The 20,407-nt window shown below is 43.7% G+C and overlaps 1 protein-coding gene across 6 annotated transcripts; it reads left to right on the top strand.

Moving 5' to 3' along the window:
• Positions 1 to 9,398: 9,398 nt before the first annotated feature.
• CCDC32 (coiled-coil domain containing 32) lies at positions 9,399 to 19,742 on the top strand. 6 transcript variants are annotated; one of them, XM_058293937.2, is made up of 4 exons: positions 9,399 to 9,479; positions 10,605 to 10,860; positions 14,408 to 14,564; positions 18,759 to 19,742. In XM_058293937.2, the coding sequence occupies exons 2-4, from the start codon at positions 10,617 to 10,619 to the stop codon at positions 18,895 to 18,897; spliced, it is 540 nt and encodes a 179-aa protein (XP_058149920.1). In that variant the 5' UTR covers positions 9,399 to 9,479; positions 10,605 to 10,616; the 3' UTR covers positions 18,898 to 19,742. The 6 variants fall into 6 exon arrangements, with proteins under 6 accessions (XP_058149920.1, XP_058149916.1, XP_058149919.1 ...); XM_058293933.1 differs by having other exon boundaries at positions 9,409 to 9,683; positions 10,610 to 10,860; XM_058293936.2 differs by having other exon boundaries at positions 9,409 to 9,683.
• Positions 19,743 to 20,407: the final 665 nt, after the last annotated feature.

Here is a 20,407-nt window from a genome sequence, read left to right as displayed (position 1 = left end):
AAGGACGTCACTCGGTGCCAACCAATCAGTGAGGTTCTGTGCCTAGGCGCGGACTGTCTCTGAGCGAGTGAAAGAGCGAGAGTAGTGATCAAGAGAGAGCTGAACAAAAGTGCATCCTTTCCTGTTCCAACAACCTTACACAAGTGTCTTCTTATAAGATTAGTATGTAAAATACCACTTATATTAAGATTGGATTTTACTCTAAAAAGAAATCTTTGGGATTGCTCTGTGTAAAAGCCATGGTTGTGTATAGATCCCAGGTAGATATGCTCAAAGTCTGGAGAAACTCTTAAAAGCAACTTTATTTTAGAATTAATAAGCACCCGAATCAGGGTTCCACAACTCTGAATATGCTAAAATCCACTGAATTGTACACTTTAAAAATGTGATCATATGGTATATGATCACAATAAAGGTGAAATTGTATATATATATATTTTTTATTTTATTTTATTTTATTTTATTTATTTTTTATTACCAGGAACACTGCTTTCACACCTGTCCTTCCTCCTAACAGCATGGGAAGGGTTAGTGACCTCTCATGTATTTTCCCAGATGCTCATATCCTGTGATTTAAACTTCAAGTGGATCAGATGTACCTATCAGTGTTCTTAAAAGCAAAATACTGGAAACAATTTTGGTTTGCTTCGTTAGAGAGGGAATTATTGAAAGCATATTAGGACCTCATAGAATTCACAAGAGGGCTGTTGAACAGTTCAGAAAAAGGATCAAATCAAGCAAAGCCAACACTTCCAAGAATTGGAATAGCCAGATGAATGAGGGAAGAAACGTGTTTGGAATGCTGTTGTTCTCAAATATACTGTCGTGCAAAGGACTATCTGCCCTTGGAAATCTCTAAATCTCCCTGCATCTCTGTGTCCCTCTTTTAAGGTTCAGAGTCCTGGATGGAAGTCTTTAGTCAGCCAAACTTGGGTCACAAGCTTAAGCACTCACTCCCAGGATTCCTGGGGATAGAAGAATCTAGCCTTCTTTGGTTTTCAAAGTGGATTCCTCCAGATAGGTAAGCATTTGGAGCTTGAGTACCAAAGAAGGGATAAATGTTCAGACCAATTCGGTAGACCTATGGATCAGCCTTCACTGTACCTTTGTGGTATAAAAAGTTATTGTTGATTTAAGGCATTGTTATCAGATGTGTTACCACTCTGGATATAAGAAAGGGAAATCTTTTCTAGCTAAATTTCTTCTGCAAGTTATCAGTCTCACAAAACATACTGAGAGACTGCAGCTGACAGTTTTACTCTAGAGCAGTCTTAGGTATACACAGCTACAGAACTCCATATACGGAAAAGCCTGATTCCCAATCCCCTCCTCAGAATAAGACATAGATTTTTCCATTGATTGTGAGGTACATCAAAACCAAACTAGGGGGAAACGGACTTTGGCCCAGTGGTTAGGGCGTCCGTCTACCATATGGGAGGTCCGCGGTTCAAACCCCGGGCCTCCTTGACCCGTGTGGAGCTGGCCATGCGCAGTGCTGATGCGCGCAAGGAGTGCCGTGCCACGCAAGGGTGTCCCCCGCGTGGGGGAGCCCCACGCGCAAGGAGTGCGCCCGTGAGGAAAGCCGCCCAGCATGAAAAGAAAGTGCAGCCTGCCCAGGAATGGCGCCGCCCACACTTCCTGTGCCGCTGACGACAACAGAAGCGGACAAAGAAACAAAAAGCAGACAAAGAAACAAGACGCAACAAATAGACACCAAGAACAGACAACCAGGAGAGGGGGGGAAATTAAATAAATAAATAAATCTTTAAAAAAAAAAAAAAACAAAAAACAAACTAGGGGGAAGCGGATGTGGCTCAACTGATAGAGCATCCACCTACCATATGGAGGGTCCAGGGTTCGATCCCCAGAGCCTCCTGACCTGTGTGGTAAGCTGGCCCATGCGCATTGCTGCCACACGCAAGGAGTGCCATGTCACAAAGGGGCACCCCACATAGAGATGCCCCACATGCAAGAAGTGCACCCTGCAAGGAGAGTCACCCCACGTGAAAAAAAGCGCAGCCCGCCTGGGAGTGGCACCATACACACAGAGAGCTGATGTAGCAAGATGATGCAACAAAAAAGAGTTGCAGTTTCCTGGCGCCACCTGACAATACAAGTGGATGCAGAAGAACACACAGCAAATGGACACAGAGGGCAGACAATGGAGGGGAGGGAAATGTGGGAAACAAAGGCATGTTGTTTCCATGGAAGCAAGTTACTTTCTGACCACTGGGTCATGTTGTCCCTGGAGATGTACGTGCAGGTGGCTAATCTCTCTGGGAAACATAACATTCCAGCAGAACCCAGACTTGATATCTCAAGTAACCTGGGCAACAAGATTTATGAGTATATTTGTTTCAATAACATAATAGAACATCTTAGGCTTTAGTTACTCTCTTATCCACTGTGTACTGTGTTTTCATTAACACATGTTAATGTGTTAATGTGTGTTTCATTAACACATTAACAAGTTATGGGAATAGTTAGCTAGAATAGTTGCTAGTTCTCACGGTTGCGTGGGGTATATAAAGAAGCCCCTGATGTTAATAAACTTGTCTGATGAGCTTGAGGCTTCAATGCTCTCAGAACCCCTGATCCCAATCTTACTTTGTCTTTCATTCCCGATACCTTCGGGTCCGACACTCCGACAGGGAAAGGGAAAGAAATAAATTTTAAAAAAACAAACTAGGGGAGCAGAGTGGTTAAGTGCCAACTTCCCACATAGGAGGTCCTGGGTTCGATCCCAACACCTCCTAAAAACAAAAGAGAAAGCCAGCTCTCATTCGAGAGTGGATGTAGCTCAGTGTTTGGGTTCCTGCTTTCCAGGTATGAGGTCCTGGGTTCATTCCCCAGTATCTCCTAAAAAAAAACTGCTTCAAAGGAAAGACATCATTCTCTAAGTTGGTTATCTTACCCAGGAAATTCACAATGAGGGTAGCTGTTGCAATTTCTTCACATCCTTGCCAGCAATTGCCATTTTCCATTTTTTAATATATAATAGCTGTGTTAGTGGCTATGAAGCGGTACATCATTGTGGTTTTGATTTGCATTACCCTAGTGACTAATAATGTTAAGGACCTTTTCATATGCTTATTGTTCATTTGCATATCTTTTATGCAAATCCTTTGCCTATTTTTTCACTAGGTAATCTTTCTGTCATTCATTGAGTCATAGGAGTTCTTTGTATATTCTGCATACTAGACCCTGAGTGGATATATGATTTGCAAATATTTTCTCCCATTCCTTAAGAAGTGCAAAGGCCCTAGGTGAGAGGATGGCTGGCATGTACATTAGAGCAGAGTTTCTTAAACTTTTTTGTTCCATGGGTCCCTTTATCAGTTAGGCGAAAACCACAAACTCCTTACTAAGTCCACACTATACTGTGTATTATTTAATAAATGTATCACACCTGCACCAACACCTCCCCACAAGGATAATGTTTTTTTGAATTTCAGTTCAAGCTCACGAACCCCTAGTTAAGAACCCCTGAATTAGAGGGGCATTGAGGAGAACAGTGTGGCTGGGATGTAGTGAATGATGGGAGAACAGTAAGAGATGATGAGAGAAATACCAGGGGGCACAGATCCTGGAGCACCTTTAGTTTATAAGGATGTTGGCTTTTACTCTGAATGAGTTGGAAAGCCATGGGAGGGTTTTAAGCAGAGGAGTGACATGATATGACTTGTGTTTTAACAGGATCATCTAGTTGCTGTATGGAGAATAGACAGCTGAGGGACAAGGTTGAAAGCAAAGCAATCAGTTAGCTGACTATAGACCAGATGAATATGAGACTGGCTTAGATCAGGGTGGAGAAGGTAAGAACAGGATGCATTTTAGATGCATTTTGATTGTGAAGCCAACAGGATTTGCTGACAGATTGGATATTTAGGGAGAAAGGAAGAAAGCAGTAGAGGATGACTCTGGTGGTTTTGACCTGAGCAACTAGAAGGGAGGAGTTTCTATTAACTGAGATGGGGCTGTGGGTGGAACAGATTTGGGAAACAAAATCAAGAGGTGTATTTTGATGCCCATTAGAGAGCCAAGTAGAGGTGTTGTGTAGGCAGTTGAGTATTCAAGTCTGGGGTTCAGGGAAGAGATCTGAGCTAAAGATATAAATTTAATAACTTCTGCATGGAGGTGGTTTAAAGCTGTGAGACTAGATGAATAGAAAGAGTCCCTGCCTCTTGATGCTCATAGTCCATTGGGAAGACAGCCTGAGAAATAGACAATAAAAATTAAGTGTGAGAGGAACACTGTTTGGGAAAGTATCTGGTGCCTGGGAGCTCTGCCTTTGAGAGGGGAAGAGTACATGTGCTTGTTTAGATTGAAAAGGGTGAAGAGGAATTACTTCATAGACTCAGGGGTTTTATCCAGATTCTTAAAGGAGGAAATTGAGTTTAGTGGAAGGGAAAGGGAGATAATTCCTGGTCGGCATGCATGTGCAAGCAGAGCCCATGGCATGATCATGAGCTGACGGGGGCAAGAGAAACAGTAGAGCTTTTCATGATTTGACTGTCCTTCTATTCCCTAAAGTAGGAGTTCTGAGCTATTTGGGGGGTCATAGAATCTTCTAGACTGCTTCTAGAATCTGACGAAATTATGAAACCTCTCCTCAGAAAATGGGACACATTCACACAAGATTATGCATTTGATTTTAGAGGCTTCATAAACCTCCCTAAAGCCCCTGTGGCTCAGCTAGTCTTCCATGAATGCCAGGCCAAGGATTCCTGTTCTAAAGTGACAAACGTAGCTCCTGTAAGCCTTGACAGGGAACTTGTTCTCTGTATATCTCCTGTTAGTTCCTGGCATAGAGGGCACACTCCTGTCTTCGACTTGATCTCCTATGTACCTCTGGTCTTCTTCTTCAAGCCTCAGTTCATTTTTCAAACTGGGCTCCAGGGGAAGAGAATTGTAGGAAACTAATTTATTCTATCAGCCAGTGTATTATTCTTTATAAAATGGGGGAAATAAAATGCTTCATAGAGTTGGGGGGTGAGGATTAAATGAGTTAATTCAAGTAAAATACTTAGAATAGTGCCTGGAAAAACTATGGAGACAGAAAGCAAATCAGTTTTTGTGGCAGGGAGGGCTTGAAGGGAGGAATTACAGAGCGGAACAAGGGAATTTTGGGGGGTGATAGAGCTGGTTACATGATTGTATACATTGATCAAAATGCATAAAATGCATAAAACTGTACACTAAAAAGGGTGAATTTGCTGCATGTAAATTATATCTTAAACATTTTTTTAAAAGATTTATTTATTCCTCTCCCCTTCCCCCTTGTTGTCTGCTGTGTCCATTCGCTGTGTGTTCTGCATCCACTTGCATTATCCTGTGGCACCAGGAAACTGTGTCTCTTTTTTGTTGCATCATCTTGCTGTGTCAGGTCTCCGTGTGTGCAGCGTCACTCCTAGGTGGGCTGTGCTTTTTTTTCACACGGGGCAGCTCTCCCTACAGGGCACACTCCTTGCGTGTGGGGGACCCCCACACGGGGACACCCCTGCATGGCACAGCACTCCTTGCGCATGGCAGCAGCACTGTGCATGGGCCAGCTCATCACACAGGTCAGGAGGCCCTAGGGATCGAATCCTGGTCCTTCCATATGGTAGGCAAATAGTCTATCAGTTGAGCCACGTCCACTTCCCCTATCTTAAACATTAATGCCCAGCGCATTGTCAATGCTACATAGTGTTAGCAATTACTTTTTTTTTTAAGATTTATTTTTAAAATTTATTTCTCTCCCCTTCCCCCCACCCCCGACTGCTCTCTTGTGTCCATTTGTTATGTGTTCTTCTGTGTCCACATGCATTCTCAGCAGCACTGGGAATCTGTGTCTCTCTTTTTGTTGCATCATCTTGCTGCATCAGCTCTCCGTGTGTGTGGCACCACTCCTGGGCAGGCTGCACTTTTTTTCATGTGGGGCGGTACTCCTTGAGGGGTGCACTCTTTGCACATGGGACACCCCTACGCAGAGGTATCCCTGCATGGCATGGCACTCCTTGCGCCCCACAGCACTGCACGTGGGCCAGGAGGCCCTGGGTTCGAACCCTGGACCTCCCATATGGTAGGCTGATGCTCTATCAGTTGAGCCACATCTGCTTTCCAGCAATTACTATTGTTGCTGTTATGTACCAGGTGCTATGTTGGGTGCTGAAAGGACAATGGTACGCAAATATGGATATGACCCTGACCTCAAGGAGCCTACAGTTGAGTAGTGGAGAAAGACATGGATCAGATATTACAGCTATGACAAACACCACAAAGAAGAGATAAGTGGTGCTCAGAGAGCTGCACTCTGAAGGAAGAGTATTTGTTAAGTAGGCGAAAGGGTGGGGTGGAGGCAAGAGGAGGTGTTCCAAGCAGATGAAACACCATGTACAAAGACCATGGCAGAAGGGGATACTGTTTTGGAGAAATTCAAAAGTATGTTAGTATGAGAACTGAAAATAGTCATGCAAAAACTTGTACTTTAATCTTCACAGGGACATTGTTCATAAGAGCCAAAAAGTGGAAACAACCCAAATGTCTATCAACTGAGGAATCAATAACCAAATGTGGTAAATCCATACAATGGAATATTGTTCAACCACAAAAAGTAACACAGTACTATATATGCTATGACATGGATGAAACTTGAAAACTTTTTTTTTTTTTTTTTGAGATACTGGGCCTGGGGATTGAACCTGGGACCTCATATAGGGGAAGCTGGCACTCAACCACTGAGCCACATTGGCTCCCCTGAGTTGTTTTTTTCATTTGTTTGTTTGCTTTTGTTTTTAGGAGGTACTGGGGACAGAAACCAGGACCTCCCAATTGGGAAGCAGACACTCAACTATTTGAGGCATGTCCACTCCCAAAAACATCATTATAACTGAAAGAAGCCAGACACAAAAGGCCACATACTACATTTATATGAAATGTCCAGAACAGGCAAATTCATAGAGACAAAGTAGATTAGTGGTTGCCAGGGGCTATGGGAAGAGGAAATGGGAAGTGATTATGAATGGGTACAGAGTTTTTTTTCCAGAGCAATAAAAATGTTCTGGAATTAGGTAGTGGTGATGGTTGTGAATATAACTAAAAACCATTGAATTGCACACTTTAAAGGGGGTAGATTTTATGGTATGTGAATTATATCTCAATTTTTTTAAATCTCAAAAATGATGAATTTTATGGTATGTGAGTTATAACTCAGTAAAATTGCAATTAATTTAAAAAGAATGCTGGAATGGCTGAACCACAGACAGAGGAGGAGAGAATTGTCAGAAAGGACTAGAGAGGGAGACAGGGGATCTTACAAAGTCTTGCTACTCAAAATATGATCTGTGGATCAACAGCATGAGCATCAACTGGGAGTTGGTTGGAAATGCAGAATCTTGTCCCCATCTAATCCCCCTGCTCCACCTCAATCAGAATATGCATTTTAACAAGATCCCTAGTGGATACGTCTGCATATTGAAATTTGGGAGAAATACTGCTATAGACCATATAAAGTAGACATTTGTCATAATCTAAAGACACCCAGAGGGGGAAGCGGACTTGGCCCAGTGGATAGGGTGTCCACCTACCACATGGGAGGTCCGCGGTTCAAACCCCAGGCCTCCTTGACCCGTGTGGAGCTGGCCCATGTGCAGTGCTGATGTGTGCAAGGAGTGCCCTGTCACGCAGGGGTGCCCCCTGCATAGGGGAGCTCCACGCGCAAGGAGTGTGCCCTGTAAGGAGAGCCACCCAGTGCGAAAGAAAGTGCAGCTTGCCCAGGAGTGGCACCGCCCACAAGGAGAGCTGACACAGCAAGATGACGCAACAAAAAGAAACACAGATTCCCGTGTCACAAAGCATGTTACTGCTAATCACACTGAGGTTATAGGAGAGTGTCCAAGATAGAAGACAGCTCCCACGTGGTCTCACAGTCTGAGCAGTCCTTGGGGAGGGAGAGATCTCCATAGCTTAGGGTCTGGTTCTCAACTTTGCAACTCCAGGATCTAGGCTGGATTTGTTTAGGGCACACACTAACCAAACTCAGTGAATATAGGTGAGTGGTAAGGGTGTCAACTGGTTTATTTACCACTATAAGTTTAAATTATAAAATGTAATTTTCCAGTGACTGCACTTTTTGTACCCACAGTCAAAGGCACCTTTGCCTTGCTATCAAGATACTAGAGAGGCCAAATTTGAAATCTAAACTTGGTTTGATGAGCATGAAATCAGAGAAAAGGGCATAAATGAAGCACCTGTAATCTACACAGTGCCCCTTTCTATGGACCAGATACTGCCAGATTGTCTCTCTTCTGATGAGTAAGCCCTGCCAAAACTTGCCTATTATTTGCTACTTTGTCTTCTAACTTCCTTGCTTTCTACTCCCTGCTTTGCATATTTTTTCTAAAAACGGTTATAAAACTGAACAACAGAGCATCTTGTAGCCCCCTTCACACCAGTTGTTACCACCAAAGCCACATCGATTGAATTTGGACATGTAGAAACTATATCCTCAGCCAAGTTTTTTCTATTGATGGTTGGTTGATGTTCTTGTCACCTGTCTTTTTGGCAGAGGATAACTTGCCTGGAAGTTGGACTGGGGGCTTGGGAGGGAGGTGCATCTCAGCAAACCTGCTGATATCCCCTGAGGAATAGCAAAGGTCATCTCCTTTTAAAAAGCGTTTCTTACCCACACCTCCCTTTGCCACGCTCTTCTTTGGGAACTCTGGGCACGCTTCCATCACATTCTCTGTAATTCTTTGCTATCATTTGTACACTTGCCTGCCTCCATCGCGCATCCTCTCCCCTACTAAGCTGTAAGAAGGCTCTCCTCTACTAAGCTGTAAAAGTCTTTATCTGTCTGGAATTCCTGCTTAACACAATGCTTACACCACAGGAGCCTGTCACCTGTTGACTAACCGAATGGGGGAAAGTATCCTAACTCAGTGAATGGGACATGGGTCACTCGAGAGAATAGGAAAAGACTTCGCTTCCTTCCCCTTCTGAGTCCCTGAAGTGCTCTAATTTAGATAGGGAAAGGGTGAAATTTTAGGGGACAAACACCGGCCCAGAGAATTGCCGAAAAGGTAAACTGGAAACTCAGGAAACCAAGAAAAGTCAAAAGTCTTGGCAACCGGCTTCCTTATCAGACCGTGGGGTGGGGGGTGGGGGTGCTGGAAGGCGCAGACCGCACGCCTGGAACCCACAGCTCCAAGGGGAACGAGTCCCGGGCCCGCAAGAAGAGTGGCCCAGGCCACGTGACTCCACCCTTTCCTGGCAGCAACAGCCCCGCCCACCAATGGCCGGCTCGCGGCGCCTCACTTCCTCACCCCCCTGCGCTCCCCTAGACCAATCGATGCACAGAGCATCGCCGGGTCGGACGGTGATTGGAGGACTCCCCGGATCTGCCATTCGTAGACTCCGCCCCTTCGCACTTCTTCCCTTCTGCGGGTGGCTGAGCTGAGCCGAGCCGAGCGCTTGGGGCGGCTGGGTCGGCGGTTGGGGTAGGTGAAGAGCGGCCCGGGTCCCAGCGCGCTGGCTCACCCGCACCATCCCCACCTCGGAGTGCCACCGCGGGGCCTCGGGCCTGACTCATCCCTCCCAGCCAGTCCTTGAGGCCGGAGCGACTGAGGCCGGGGGTCAGGACGCCTGAGTTCCCTGCGCGAATCTGGACGCCCTGGAGGCGGGAGGACCCCTATGCGAGCAAAGTTACGGTTTGGGTGGGTTCACATGACTTCGGGGGTGGTGGTCGTGGGCTCGTTGTGGCCTCCGGGCATCAGTTCAGCCTGGGCTACCGTGACATATCTGTCCCTTTTACTTCCGGGCCCTCGCGACTGGCTGGACCCTCTCTCCTGAAATTACTCAGACCTTGCCCCAGCAGCTGTCTTGATCGGAAAGGTCCCTCCCGAAAGAAGGTATCAGTTCATCCTAAAAGCCTAGATAGCTGTGAAAGCCCCCAAACTGTGCGGAGCAGCTTTCAGTATATTTCCCAAGCAGACAGAGTAGTCTTGCTTAAAAACATGGATTTTTGGAGCGGCACAAGTAGAATTAGTATATTGGTAACTTGCCATGGGGCAACGTACTCTTCTGAGCCTGTTTCTTCTATAAAATGGGGAAAATGCCTTTCAGTGTTTCTATTTAAATAAGCACATAAGCTCAGCTTCTCCATGTAACAGCACATGAGCCTTTGCATTATGTCAGTTCTCTGGCATACACTTTTCATCAAGCAGCATTTTTACTCTCCTCATGTATATAGAACTGCAAGACCTTTAGTCTGTGCCTTTTTGAAGACGGACTTTAATTTGCTGAGAACAGGACAGTTGCATTTTGGAGATCTTTGGGGATACGTGCAGGCTGGTTGTCCACACTTGCAATGTTCTAGAATTTCCATTTTTAAAAACGAATTTCATTATGAAACAACTTGAGTGCAGAGCCAGAAGAGCATCCCAATTACCCTATTTTTATCTGTAACATATGACTCTGATATGCTTTTTAAAGTTTGGTTAAAAGAAACATCTTAAAAGTCTATTGCTTTTCTTCAAAGAATAAACAAATATCATCTACAGTCCTGTATACTTATACTGTATCCTTAAAGCCATTCCTTACTCACTTGAGCTTCTGTTTTTCAGCTCAGATTCCAAATGAAAATGTTTGAGGGCATTGACTCTAGAGCCACAAGATCTGGCCAGGATCTCTGGGCTGAAATCTGTTCCTGTCTGCCAAATCCTGATCAAGAGGATGGTGCCAGCAACACCTTCTCAGACTCCTTTGTGGATTCTTATCCTGAAGGCGAAGGCCCAAGGGAAACAACAGATTTTGCTGTGCAGCCAGCTCTAAAACCTTGGGCTCCCTTACAGGATTCAGAAGTATATTTAGCATCTCTAGGTAATTTAGGTGGCTTTTTCTTCTCTCTCTCTCTCTTTTTTTTTTAAGATTTATTTTATTTATTTCTCTCCCCTTCCCCCCTGTTGTCTGCTCTCTGTGTCCATTCACTGTGTGTTCTTCTGCATCTGCTTGCATTATCTAGTGGCACCCGGAAACTGTGTCTCTTTTTTGTTGTGTCATCTTGCTGCGTCAGCTCTCCGTGTGTGCGGTGCCACTCCTGGGTGGACTGCACTTTTTTCACACGGGTTGGCTCTCCATGCGGGGCACCCTCCTTGCGTGTGGGGCACCCCTACTCAGGGGACACTCTTGCGTGGCACAGGACTTCTTGCGCGCAGCAGCCCTGCAAATGGGCCGGCTTATTACAGGGGTCAGGAGGCCCTGGGGATCGAACCCTGGCCCCTCCATATGGTAGACGGCGGTCTATCAGTTGAGATATGTCCACTTCCCTCTTCTCTCTTTTTATTCAGAAGCTGGTGGTTTTAGGGAAACATGTTGAAGTTCTGTTATATCAAAACTGCTTTTCTATTCTTAGTGTTGTTGGGTTTTTTTCTCCTCACACATTTATCTCTCAGGTGTAATTTTAAAGGGTTGAAATTTAAGAGGTTGAAAGAGTAGGTTATTGGGAATGAGCTACCCTTTCCTTGCACATCACTGAAAACAGTCTTTGTGCCCTCCTGCTTTTGACTGTTTCATTTAAATTCTTCTTTCTTGGTGTTCAGTAGCATCCTCTTGCCTACTATTAGAGGCCCATATATTCAAATAACTCAAAAGTGCCAAACCTTATGCCATGCTGGAAAAAAAGATCGTGACCTCAGAGCTACATATGGACTTCTGAAGCTACAGTTTGAAAAACTATCATGTTAAATAAATTGATTGTTGGAATGTGAACATGTTAATATAAAATTCCTTCTGCCTCTTGTTAGCCATGTTATTAATAATTTCCTCAATATATCTTCAGTGCCCTGCCCTGTAGCCTGTACATATCTAGAGAGGCTCCAAACAAAAGAGATTCAGATTGCCCCATGGTGGTGGTGGTGGTGAGGGGAAGGGGAGAAATACCAGTCTAGGGCAGTGATCGTCAGTCTTTGGAATTGTGGTGTCCTTTTATTGTTGACTGTCCATCCATGTGATTCAGGGTGTGTCACAAAACCAATCCTGGGAATAATTTTTTGAGGAAGGAAAGGCAATTCAAGAAGAAAGAGGTTTTGAGGAAGGACAGAAAGAAGAGATAGAGGAGAGCTTATGGGATTGCTAAGCAGTATCTTGGAAAAATAAAAGGAATTTTGTTAATAATGTACTTGAGAAAAAAGAATAAAAACACAGGTGGAATAATGGATAATGAGAAAGTTGAGGATATAATGTGAAATTTGTTGGGCACCCATAAAAGACTAGATGTAAGAGTAATACTTGCAGCCATGACTGAAGGGATTGAAATTGTTTTGTTGTAGCTAGAGCATCTGTTTAATTATGATGAGGAGAGAAAGCAACAGTCCAAGAGAACTTGTTTGTGCTATGTGCTCAGGGGTTATAAAAAACTTTCATGGAGATAGTGATGATTTTGACTGGTGAAGACTGGTTGTGGAGTGAAGTTAAACTCCCCTGCTCCTTTCTAAAATAGTTAAGAAGATGGTTAAAATTTCCTTCTCTGAGGAAAATAAGAGCCATTTCTGTTACCCATGGCAGGGACTGGAAGACAATGGCAAGCAGGTTTTTTTATTTTTAATTTTTTTAATTTTTAAATTTTAATTTATTTATTTCTCTTCCCTTCCCTCCCCAACCCCGGTTATCTGTTCTCTGTGTCTATTTGCTGCGTCATCTTCTTTGTCCGCTTCTGTTGTTGTCAGCAGCACGGGAATCTGTGTTTCTTTTTGTTGCGTCATCTTGTTGTGTCAGCTCTCCATGTGTGCTGCACCATTCCTGAACAGGCTGCACTTTCTTTCCTGCTAGGCGGCTCTCCTTATAGGGCACACTCCTTGTGCGTGGGGCTCCCCTATGCAGGGGACACCCCTGCATGGCAGGGCACTCCTTGCGCGCATCAGCACTGCGCATGGGCCAGCTCCACACGGGTCAAGGAGGCCCGGGGTTTGAACCGTGGACCTCCCATGTGGTAGACGGACGCCCTAACCACTGGGCCAAGTCTGCTGCCTTAATTATTTTTTTAATCATCTATTTTATTAGATTACAGCTTTTTTTTTTTTAAGGAGTATACAGGGATTGAACCCAGGATCTTATACATGGGAAGTTGGGAAGCAGGCACTCAACTATTGGGCTAAATTCACTCCCTTTTTAATTTTTTTGTTTATTTTAGGAAACAAGCAGGTTTGAAGGATATAGTGGCATCTATTTCTGCCTGCCCTACCTAGGTCAGACTGGATCAGGAACTCAGAAGCTTTTCTAACCCAAACTGAGCACCTTCCACCTTGAACCAAGGCCAGACAGCATGAAAATAGTTTTTATTGCCAAATATATCTATATTAAAGAGAATCCACTAGTAAGGGCAATAGTTAGACTTAGGTAATGTGAGATATGCGTAACCCTTTACACATCCTCAAGAAGAAACTAAAACCTCTCAAAAGAGGTGAGCTCTTGTAGATTTCCTTGGTGGAAACTTAGAGTAAGGAAAGGTGTTTATTGTTCTGATCACTGTTGCTAGCCTTAGAAATGGAAACAGAATGGCAAATCATAGTTTTGTTGGTTTTGGGCTTGATGTCCAATTCCCCTCCCCCCAAAAGCCGTCATTTACCCATGTATTATAAGTGAAGGCAAGGCTAAGTTAAGGAGGAAGGTAAATGGTGATACCTTTTTTTGTATTTTTCAAAAGAAGAAATCTCCATACTTAAAATAGGAAGAAGAGGAATTAAACATCTATCACCAGGAAGCATGTGGCCCACTCTCAAAGGGATGACATTTGTTTTTGTTAGTCTCCAACATCCAGGCCACAAGTTGAACAACTTTAAAAAATGTTAAGGGATTGTTTTCCTTTCATCAAGAATCTAATCACACATAGAGATCTTAAAGGTCTCCTATTATTGAGTTCTCCTCAAGTCAATTTTAGTGTCTAATGAACCATTGGATCTCTCATCATTTCTCTCATTCTTTCTCATGAGGTTTGGAAACCCCTTCTTGTCTCATTGTAATGAAAAGAAAAATCCTTTACTCCTCAGAGAGACTTTTCAAGGAGTTGAAAAAAGATGATGGTATGCATCTGTTAAGTCAGGAAAAATAGGCATTCCTTAGAGAGATACCTGCTGAGCTCCTGTGATTTCAAAGAAAACATGCCATTGATTTATTTATGAGAACCTCTGGCTTTTCCCTTGTCTGGGGTTAAACGTTTATTCGATACAATGCAAGGTGAGGACAGTTGAAGGAAAGGAGAAATGTTTGTTCCTTTTTATCTGTACTCCTTAAAAAATAAGCCCTTTTGCAGGGGGTGTGGAGGTACTCATCAGTGAGAGAACTTTTAAGTTGACATTTTGCATTTTAGATTTAGATAAAATTTCGTTTCATATTCATTTTCCTTGTTAAGCTCCATTTCTTTTCTCTTTAGAGAAGAAACTGAGGAGAATCAAAGGTTTAAATCAGGAAGTGACCTCCAAGGACATGCTTCAGACCCTAGCCCAGGCCAAGAAGGAATGCTGGGATCGGTTCCTGCAGGAGAAGTTAGCGTCAGACTTCTTTGTGGATGGACTTGATTCTGATGAAAGGTAATTGATTCCCAGTCCAGTTCCAGGTGATTCCACGTGACCATCTGTTTCACTGAGGACATTTCTATTCCTCTAAAGAATTCAGGATAGTGACATCTAAGTCCTGATATTAGCTGATATCTGCATCGGTTCTTCTCTAAATCTTAGAAATTTTTCTTTGTGAGGTTGCTCTATTTGTTGTCAGCCCAGCAGCAGATATTTGAAAATGGGTATTTTTACCAAAAGGTAAATACTTTACATCTTGGTCACAACTGATTAGAGTTGAGGAAGAAATATTGTTTTCATTTTTAAATGCACAATTTACTTGAGAAAGTGGTAATTGATCAAAAGCCAGACCTCTGTGCCTTCTTACCTCTGAATCATCATTGCCTTACAGGGTTTCTATACTATTGTAGCCATTCAATAAATTTGTGTAGAATAAATGAATGAATTTATTAAGCATCTTCTCTGTAATGGCACTGTGCCATTGGATAGAGGGACCTGTCAGGAAGTGTTAGACCCTTTTATTTTTGCCCTCAGAACCAGTTAGGGGGAAGGGCTGTGTCTCAAGCAATTGAGCTCCTGTTTACCCTATGGAAGACCCAGATTCGATCCCTGGGACCTCCTGGTAAAAAAAAAAGAAAAAAGGCATCCCGACCTGTGAGGAATGGAGAAGCACAAGCCCCTGCATGGCAAAGCAACACACCAAAAAAAGACGATGATGCAACCAGATAGAAAAATAAAAAAGACTAGATGGGGAGAGATGACATATATAGACATACCTAAGAATGTCTGAGATATTCCAGATAGGTGGAAGTGACAGAAATCCTTTGGGCATTGAGAGGCCACTGAGCTCCCTATGGGCTCTGATATTGCTGCCAGGGAAGGAGGCAGGACTTGAACAGAACCAGCAGGTGGGTAGGATGCAGAAAGGTGGAGAAAGCATTCTGCCACAATGAGCAGTAGGGCTGGACACTCAGGAAAGTGGCCCTGCCACTTATATTGGTTGTATGTTCTTGTGACCTCTCCGTGCCTCAGTTTCCCACTCTGTAAGGAAAGGGTAATAACTCTTCATAAGGTTGTTGTGAGAGTTGAATGAGTTATTATGTATTGAGTGCTTAGAACAGTGCCTGGTACATGGTTTATAAGTGTTAGCTATTACTAATATTATTATTCTTTACAGAATTTTAAAGTTCAGTAAGAAAGTATTCAAAATAAAAAATTGTCAGGGAGAGTAAAGATCTGATTTTTTTTTTTAAAGATTTATTTTTTATTTATTTCTCTCCCCTTCCCTCCCCCCATTTATCTGCTCTCTGTGTCCATTTGCTGTGTGTTCTTCTGTGACTGCTTCTACCCTTATCAGCAGCACCGGGAATCTGTGTTTCTTTTTGTTGCGTCATCTTGTTGTGTCAGCTCTCCGTGTGTGCAGTGCCATTCTTGGGCAGTATGTACTTTCTTTTGCACATGGTGGCTCTCCTTACGGGGTGCACTCCTTGTGCGTGGGGCTCCCCTATGCAGGGGACACCCCTGCATGGCAGGGCACTCCTTGCACGCATCAGCGCTGTGCATGGGCCAGCTTCACATGGGTCAAGGAGGCCCGGGGTTTGAACCACAGACCTCCCATGTGGTAGGCGGACGCCCTATGCATTGGGCCAAGTCTGCTTCCCAAGATTTATTTTTTAAATTTATTTATTCCCCACCACCACCACCCTTGTTGCTTGTGCTTGCTGTCTGCTCTCTGTGTCTATTTGCTGTGTCTGCTTGTTTTCTCTTCAGGAGACACTGGGAACCAATTCTGGGACCTTCTGACATGGGAGAGAGGCACTTAATCACTTGAGCCACCTCAGCTTCCTGGTTTGTTGTGTCTCTCATTGTCTTCCCTCTGTGTCTCTTTTTTATTGTGTCAGCTCTCCATTCAGGCCAGCTCACCTTCACCAGGAGGTCCCTGGAATCCAACCTAGGATCTCCCATATGGTAGTTGGGAGCCCAATCACTTGAGCTACATCCACTTCCCAAGACCTGAATTTTAATGAAAGTCTTGGGGAAATATGCTCTCCCCTATTTGCAGTGTATCATTAACACTGATTTTGAGGGAAATGGCTATGGCCCAACAACTGAGCTTTCATTTACCATATGGGACTGGGGTTCAGTCCCCAGGACCTCCTAGTAAAAAAAATATATATTTTGAAGGTTCAGTGGGGTTAGATGAAGATGCTGCTGCTGATGGCATTGACAGTATATGAATAAAACCTCAGAGTTAATTTTTTTCCTTGTCGAATATAACCTCAAGATTTTATTGTCTTCATAATAAAACAAAAGATGAAGCTTAGAAATGGATCACTTGGCTCTTTCTCTGCTCATCTCCTCCCAGTTCAAATTGTTTACATCTCTCAGTAGCCATCATTCTCTTATATCTGCAAATGGACTCAACACATTCTAGCCTCAGCACAAACCTCTCTTTAGTTTTAAGCTTTCTACTGGAAAATTGGCTTAGTCTGTCCTCCATAGCTTCTCTGTTTCCTGTCACCACACTGCTTTCCCTGGGTATACAGAGAATTCTCACCCTTCTTGTGCTGTATCGCTTTGTGGGGTTGGTCCTTGCCACACTTCTTATAGAAAGTCCAGTGGGTTTCGGGAATGCTCTATGTGTTTGCAGAAGTACCATCAGCATGAAAAACCATAGTTACATTTTACTTTTCAAATATGTGCTCTAAGGTCAGACCAACTACCTTCTGAGGGTTCAGAAAATAATATAAATTTTGCTCTTTTCTGTCTTGAAAGGCTCAACCTAAATGAGCCTCAAACTGTCCCAGACATAGGAGATTTGAAGTTGCACCAATCCCTGTCCCACTAATAATTTGGTGTTTGTTTATTTCCTTTCTCCCCTTGAATATTTCCTTCTCCAGTTTTGAGGAAAAAAGACAAAACTTTCTCCTGCAAAGTTTTCAAGTAGGAATTCTCTTTCTCTGAAATCAGATCAACACCACAACTCAAGTTAACCTTTCTATGTGGTTTTCCCTTCTCTATAGAAAGAATTTTAATAGTTCTGAAAAGTGTGATAGAGGAAGGTTAAATGCCCTTGTACACGAGTCCCCTGAGCTGTGGGCATTAGAGTGCATTAGCTGCTCTTCTTGCCTTTGACTTCGGATTTGTTCCCCCTAGCTGACATCTGTGGGACTGCTGCTTTCTATCACCATTCAGAACAAAGACCAGGGAACAGAATATATGCATTTGTTTTCAAATTTTGAAGGGTACTGTTTTAAGTAAAGCCATTTGCAGTGGAATTGTGTGGGTCTTCATATTCCCCTTGTGGTATGTTTCTGGCAAGGGAGTAATGGGCTGAGAAATCTACTTGTCTGAAACCTAACTCCCCCATGCACTGGTGGGCATCTAAAGGTCCGTGCTATGGTTTCATTTCTTGGCTTAAGACTTTGTGCTATTGAAGAGCATGGAATGACATTTTCATTCTTTCTAGTCACTTTTATTTTACTGTGAATATTTAATAGCTTTAAAGTAGAGGATCCTGGATACTTTAGGAAGGTGGGAGGGGGACCACTAGCCTGACAGTCCCACTTCCCCCTTCCTCAGGATCCAGACAAAAAGGAAGCCCTCTGGCATAGTGGCCATTCCTTTGTGGGGGGACATTTGCAGCTCAGATGGTTCTAGCTTGGGGACTTCCTATAGGATAAAATATATAAATATAAACAAACTAAAACCTCTAAAAAAAAAAGCAAAAAAAAAAATCCCACTTAGTACAAATAAGTGCTGTAAGAATAATTGAGCCTTAGACTGCCTCAGGTCTAAGAGATTTAAAGATGCTCAGGTTTCTGCCTCACAAATAATTTGGTATTTATTTGAGTGTTTCTTCCCCTTGGCAATTTCTCATCTTTCTGGTTTTGAGGAAAATGAGGCAGGACTGAGGCATAAGCTCTTCAGCTATTCTCATCAAGCCTTCAGAGGCTCCACATTTGAAGGGGGCCTAATGCTGCTTATAGCCAAAGTACCTACCAGGGGGTAAATTATGCCGCGGAGATGCCAGGATGCACAGCTGTCAGAAGAGTATCGCCTTTCTCCCCCTGTTAGCAGTGAAAAACAATTGTGGGAAGAAATTGGTGGTGGGCGGGTAGGCAGTATTTGAGTAACTGAGATAATCATTAAGCAATTAATTAATCAGCAGGTCTGATGCTGCCACCCTTTTCTCCTCCTCTTTCGTAGTACCTTGGAACACTTCAAGAGGTGGCTCCAGCCAGATAAAGTAGCCATCAGCACAGAAGAGGTCCAGTGTCTGATTCCTCCAGAGTCACAGGTTGAGAAGCCAGAGGCTGGGGATGAGCCAGCGGCAGTGGAACAGTAAATTACATACACACACACACACATACACACACACCCAAGCAGCTGTCTCGGGTCCAGAGGGAAAAGTGGAGTGCTCAGCAGCAGGAATCAGAAGAAATCTAAGGAGCGAAAAGCCCAAACTTCCACTCCGCAAAGCAAACAGCTGCAGGCCCCCGAGGACATGCTTGGGGCTGGCATGTGTGACTGTCTTGGATGAAGTGACTGACCCAGTGGACTGCTTTCCCCTGTGTCTTGCTCAGCTTGATTGAGCTCTGTTGCTGCAGCTTAGAAGTCTGCTAATCCAGCGAAAGACCAAGTATGAAAGTACTTGGAGGACCTGAAGCCCTTGGCGTATGATGTATGAGTTAAGTGAGCTGCATTTTTCCTGTCTCTTCTGAGTGTTCCCTGCCTCGTTCCCAAGCATTCTTTTAGTAAGTTGTCAGGAGTGAGCGGGACCAAGAAGACTGAAGTCTGCCTCTTTGAATCCAAGCCCTGTCTGAGGCTATTATAACAAATCCGTAGTAAATAGAGGGACTCGAGGGAAAGAGGCAGGCTTTTCCTTCATCTGATTTGTTTCCTGGAAGAAAATGGGAGAAAGAAGTGTGAAAATGTGGGTGTTAATGTGTGTATATGGATATATTTTCTTTTATGCACGAATCCTTTCCCCCTCCCCCATTTCTTCCTGCATTTAAAAAGGGCCAGGTTCAAAATCAGACTGGTAAATATGATGTTAGTGTTTGACACCACTCCTGACTAGTTCCAAGTTTGTTCCTTGTACCAGCTTTCCCAACTGAGCTTGAGCTTCCCTCCTTGTTTATTATGTCCTTGTTCTGTATGTTTTGTCCATATAAAGTTTTCTCATCAGAATAGCTGTAGCTGTGTGTGGCACTAGTAACCAGGTTCCTCCCAGGGAGAGGCTCCCAGGCAATGGGGAGGTAAAGGCAAACACACACCACCTGCAGGGGAGCTGGTAACCTTTGGCAACCTTCTGTTTTTAACATATGCCCTCTGACCATCCAAACCCTGGTCTTCTTAGTAGGCCCTTGAGGCCAGGGCTCCATGGAGGTTCTTCCTGGGTAATGGGTTACAAATCCCTAATGATGAACACGGTGGCTGTAACAATCGTCAGAGAAAATTTGCTCATTTCTAAATCAAATATTTATCTTCTTCAAAAGGATGGGAACCAATCAGGTGATTTGGTCTACTCACTTAATGTGAAGAATATTTGTATAGTAATTTCCAGATGTACTTTCCTTTTTTTCCATTGGCTATCAGCATTAGCTTTATTGGTATTGCTTTTATTAGTAGGATACCTGTGACCTAGAGAGTGGCCCTCTATGGCCCCCAGGGTCTTTGAGGAAGCTGGAACACTGGCAATCACCTGGCCCGGGACTGAGCTTGCAAGCTGCCCCTCTGCCTGGGGTTCAGATGCCAGATCTCACTCTTCCTACAGAGCCATATGCTGGCTTGCTCCTGGATGGATAGGTTTCTTTTAAAAAATAATAAAATAAAAAGATTTTTCTTTTCCCTAT

The sequence above is a fragment of the Dasypus novemcinctus genome, chromosome 3 (genome assembly GCF_030445035.2).
Source record: "Dasypus novemcinctus isolate mDasNov1 chromosome 3, mDasNov1.1.hap2, whole genome shotgun sequence".
NCBI lineage: Eukaryota > Metazoa > Chordata > Mammalia > Cingulata > Dasypodidae > Dasypus > Dasypus novemcinctus.
This window is presented reverse-complemented; position numbering and strand designations above follow the sequence as displayed.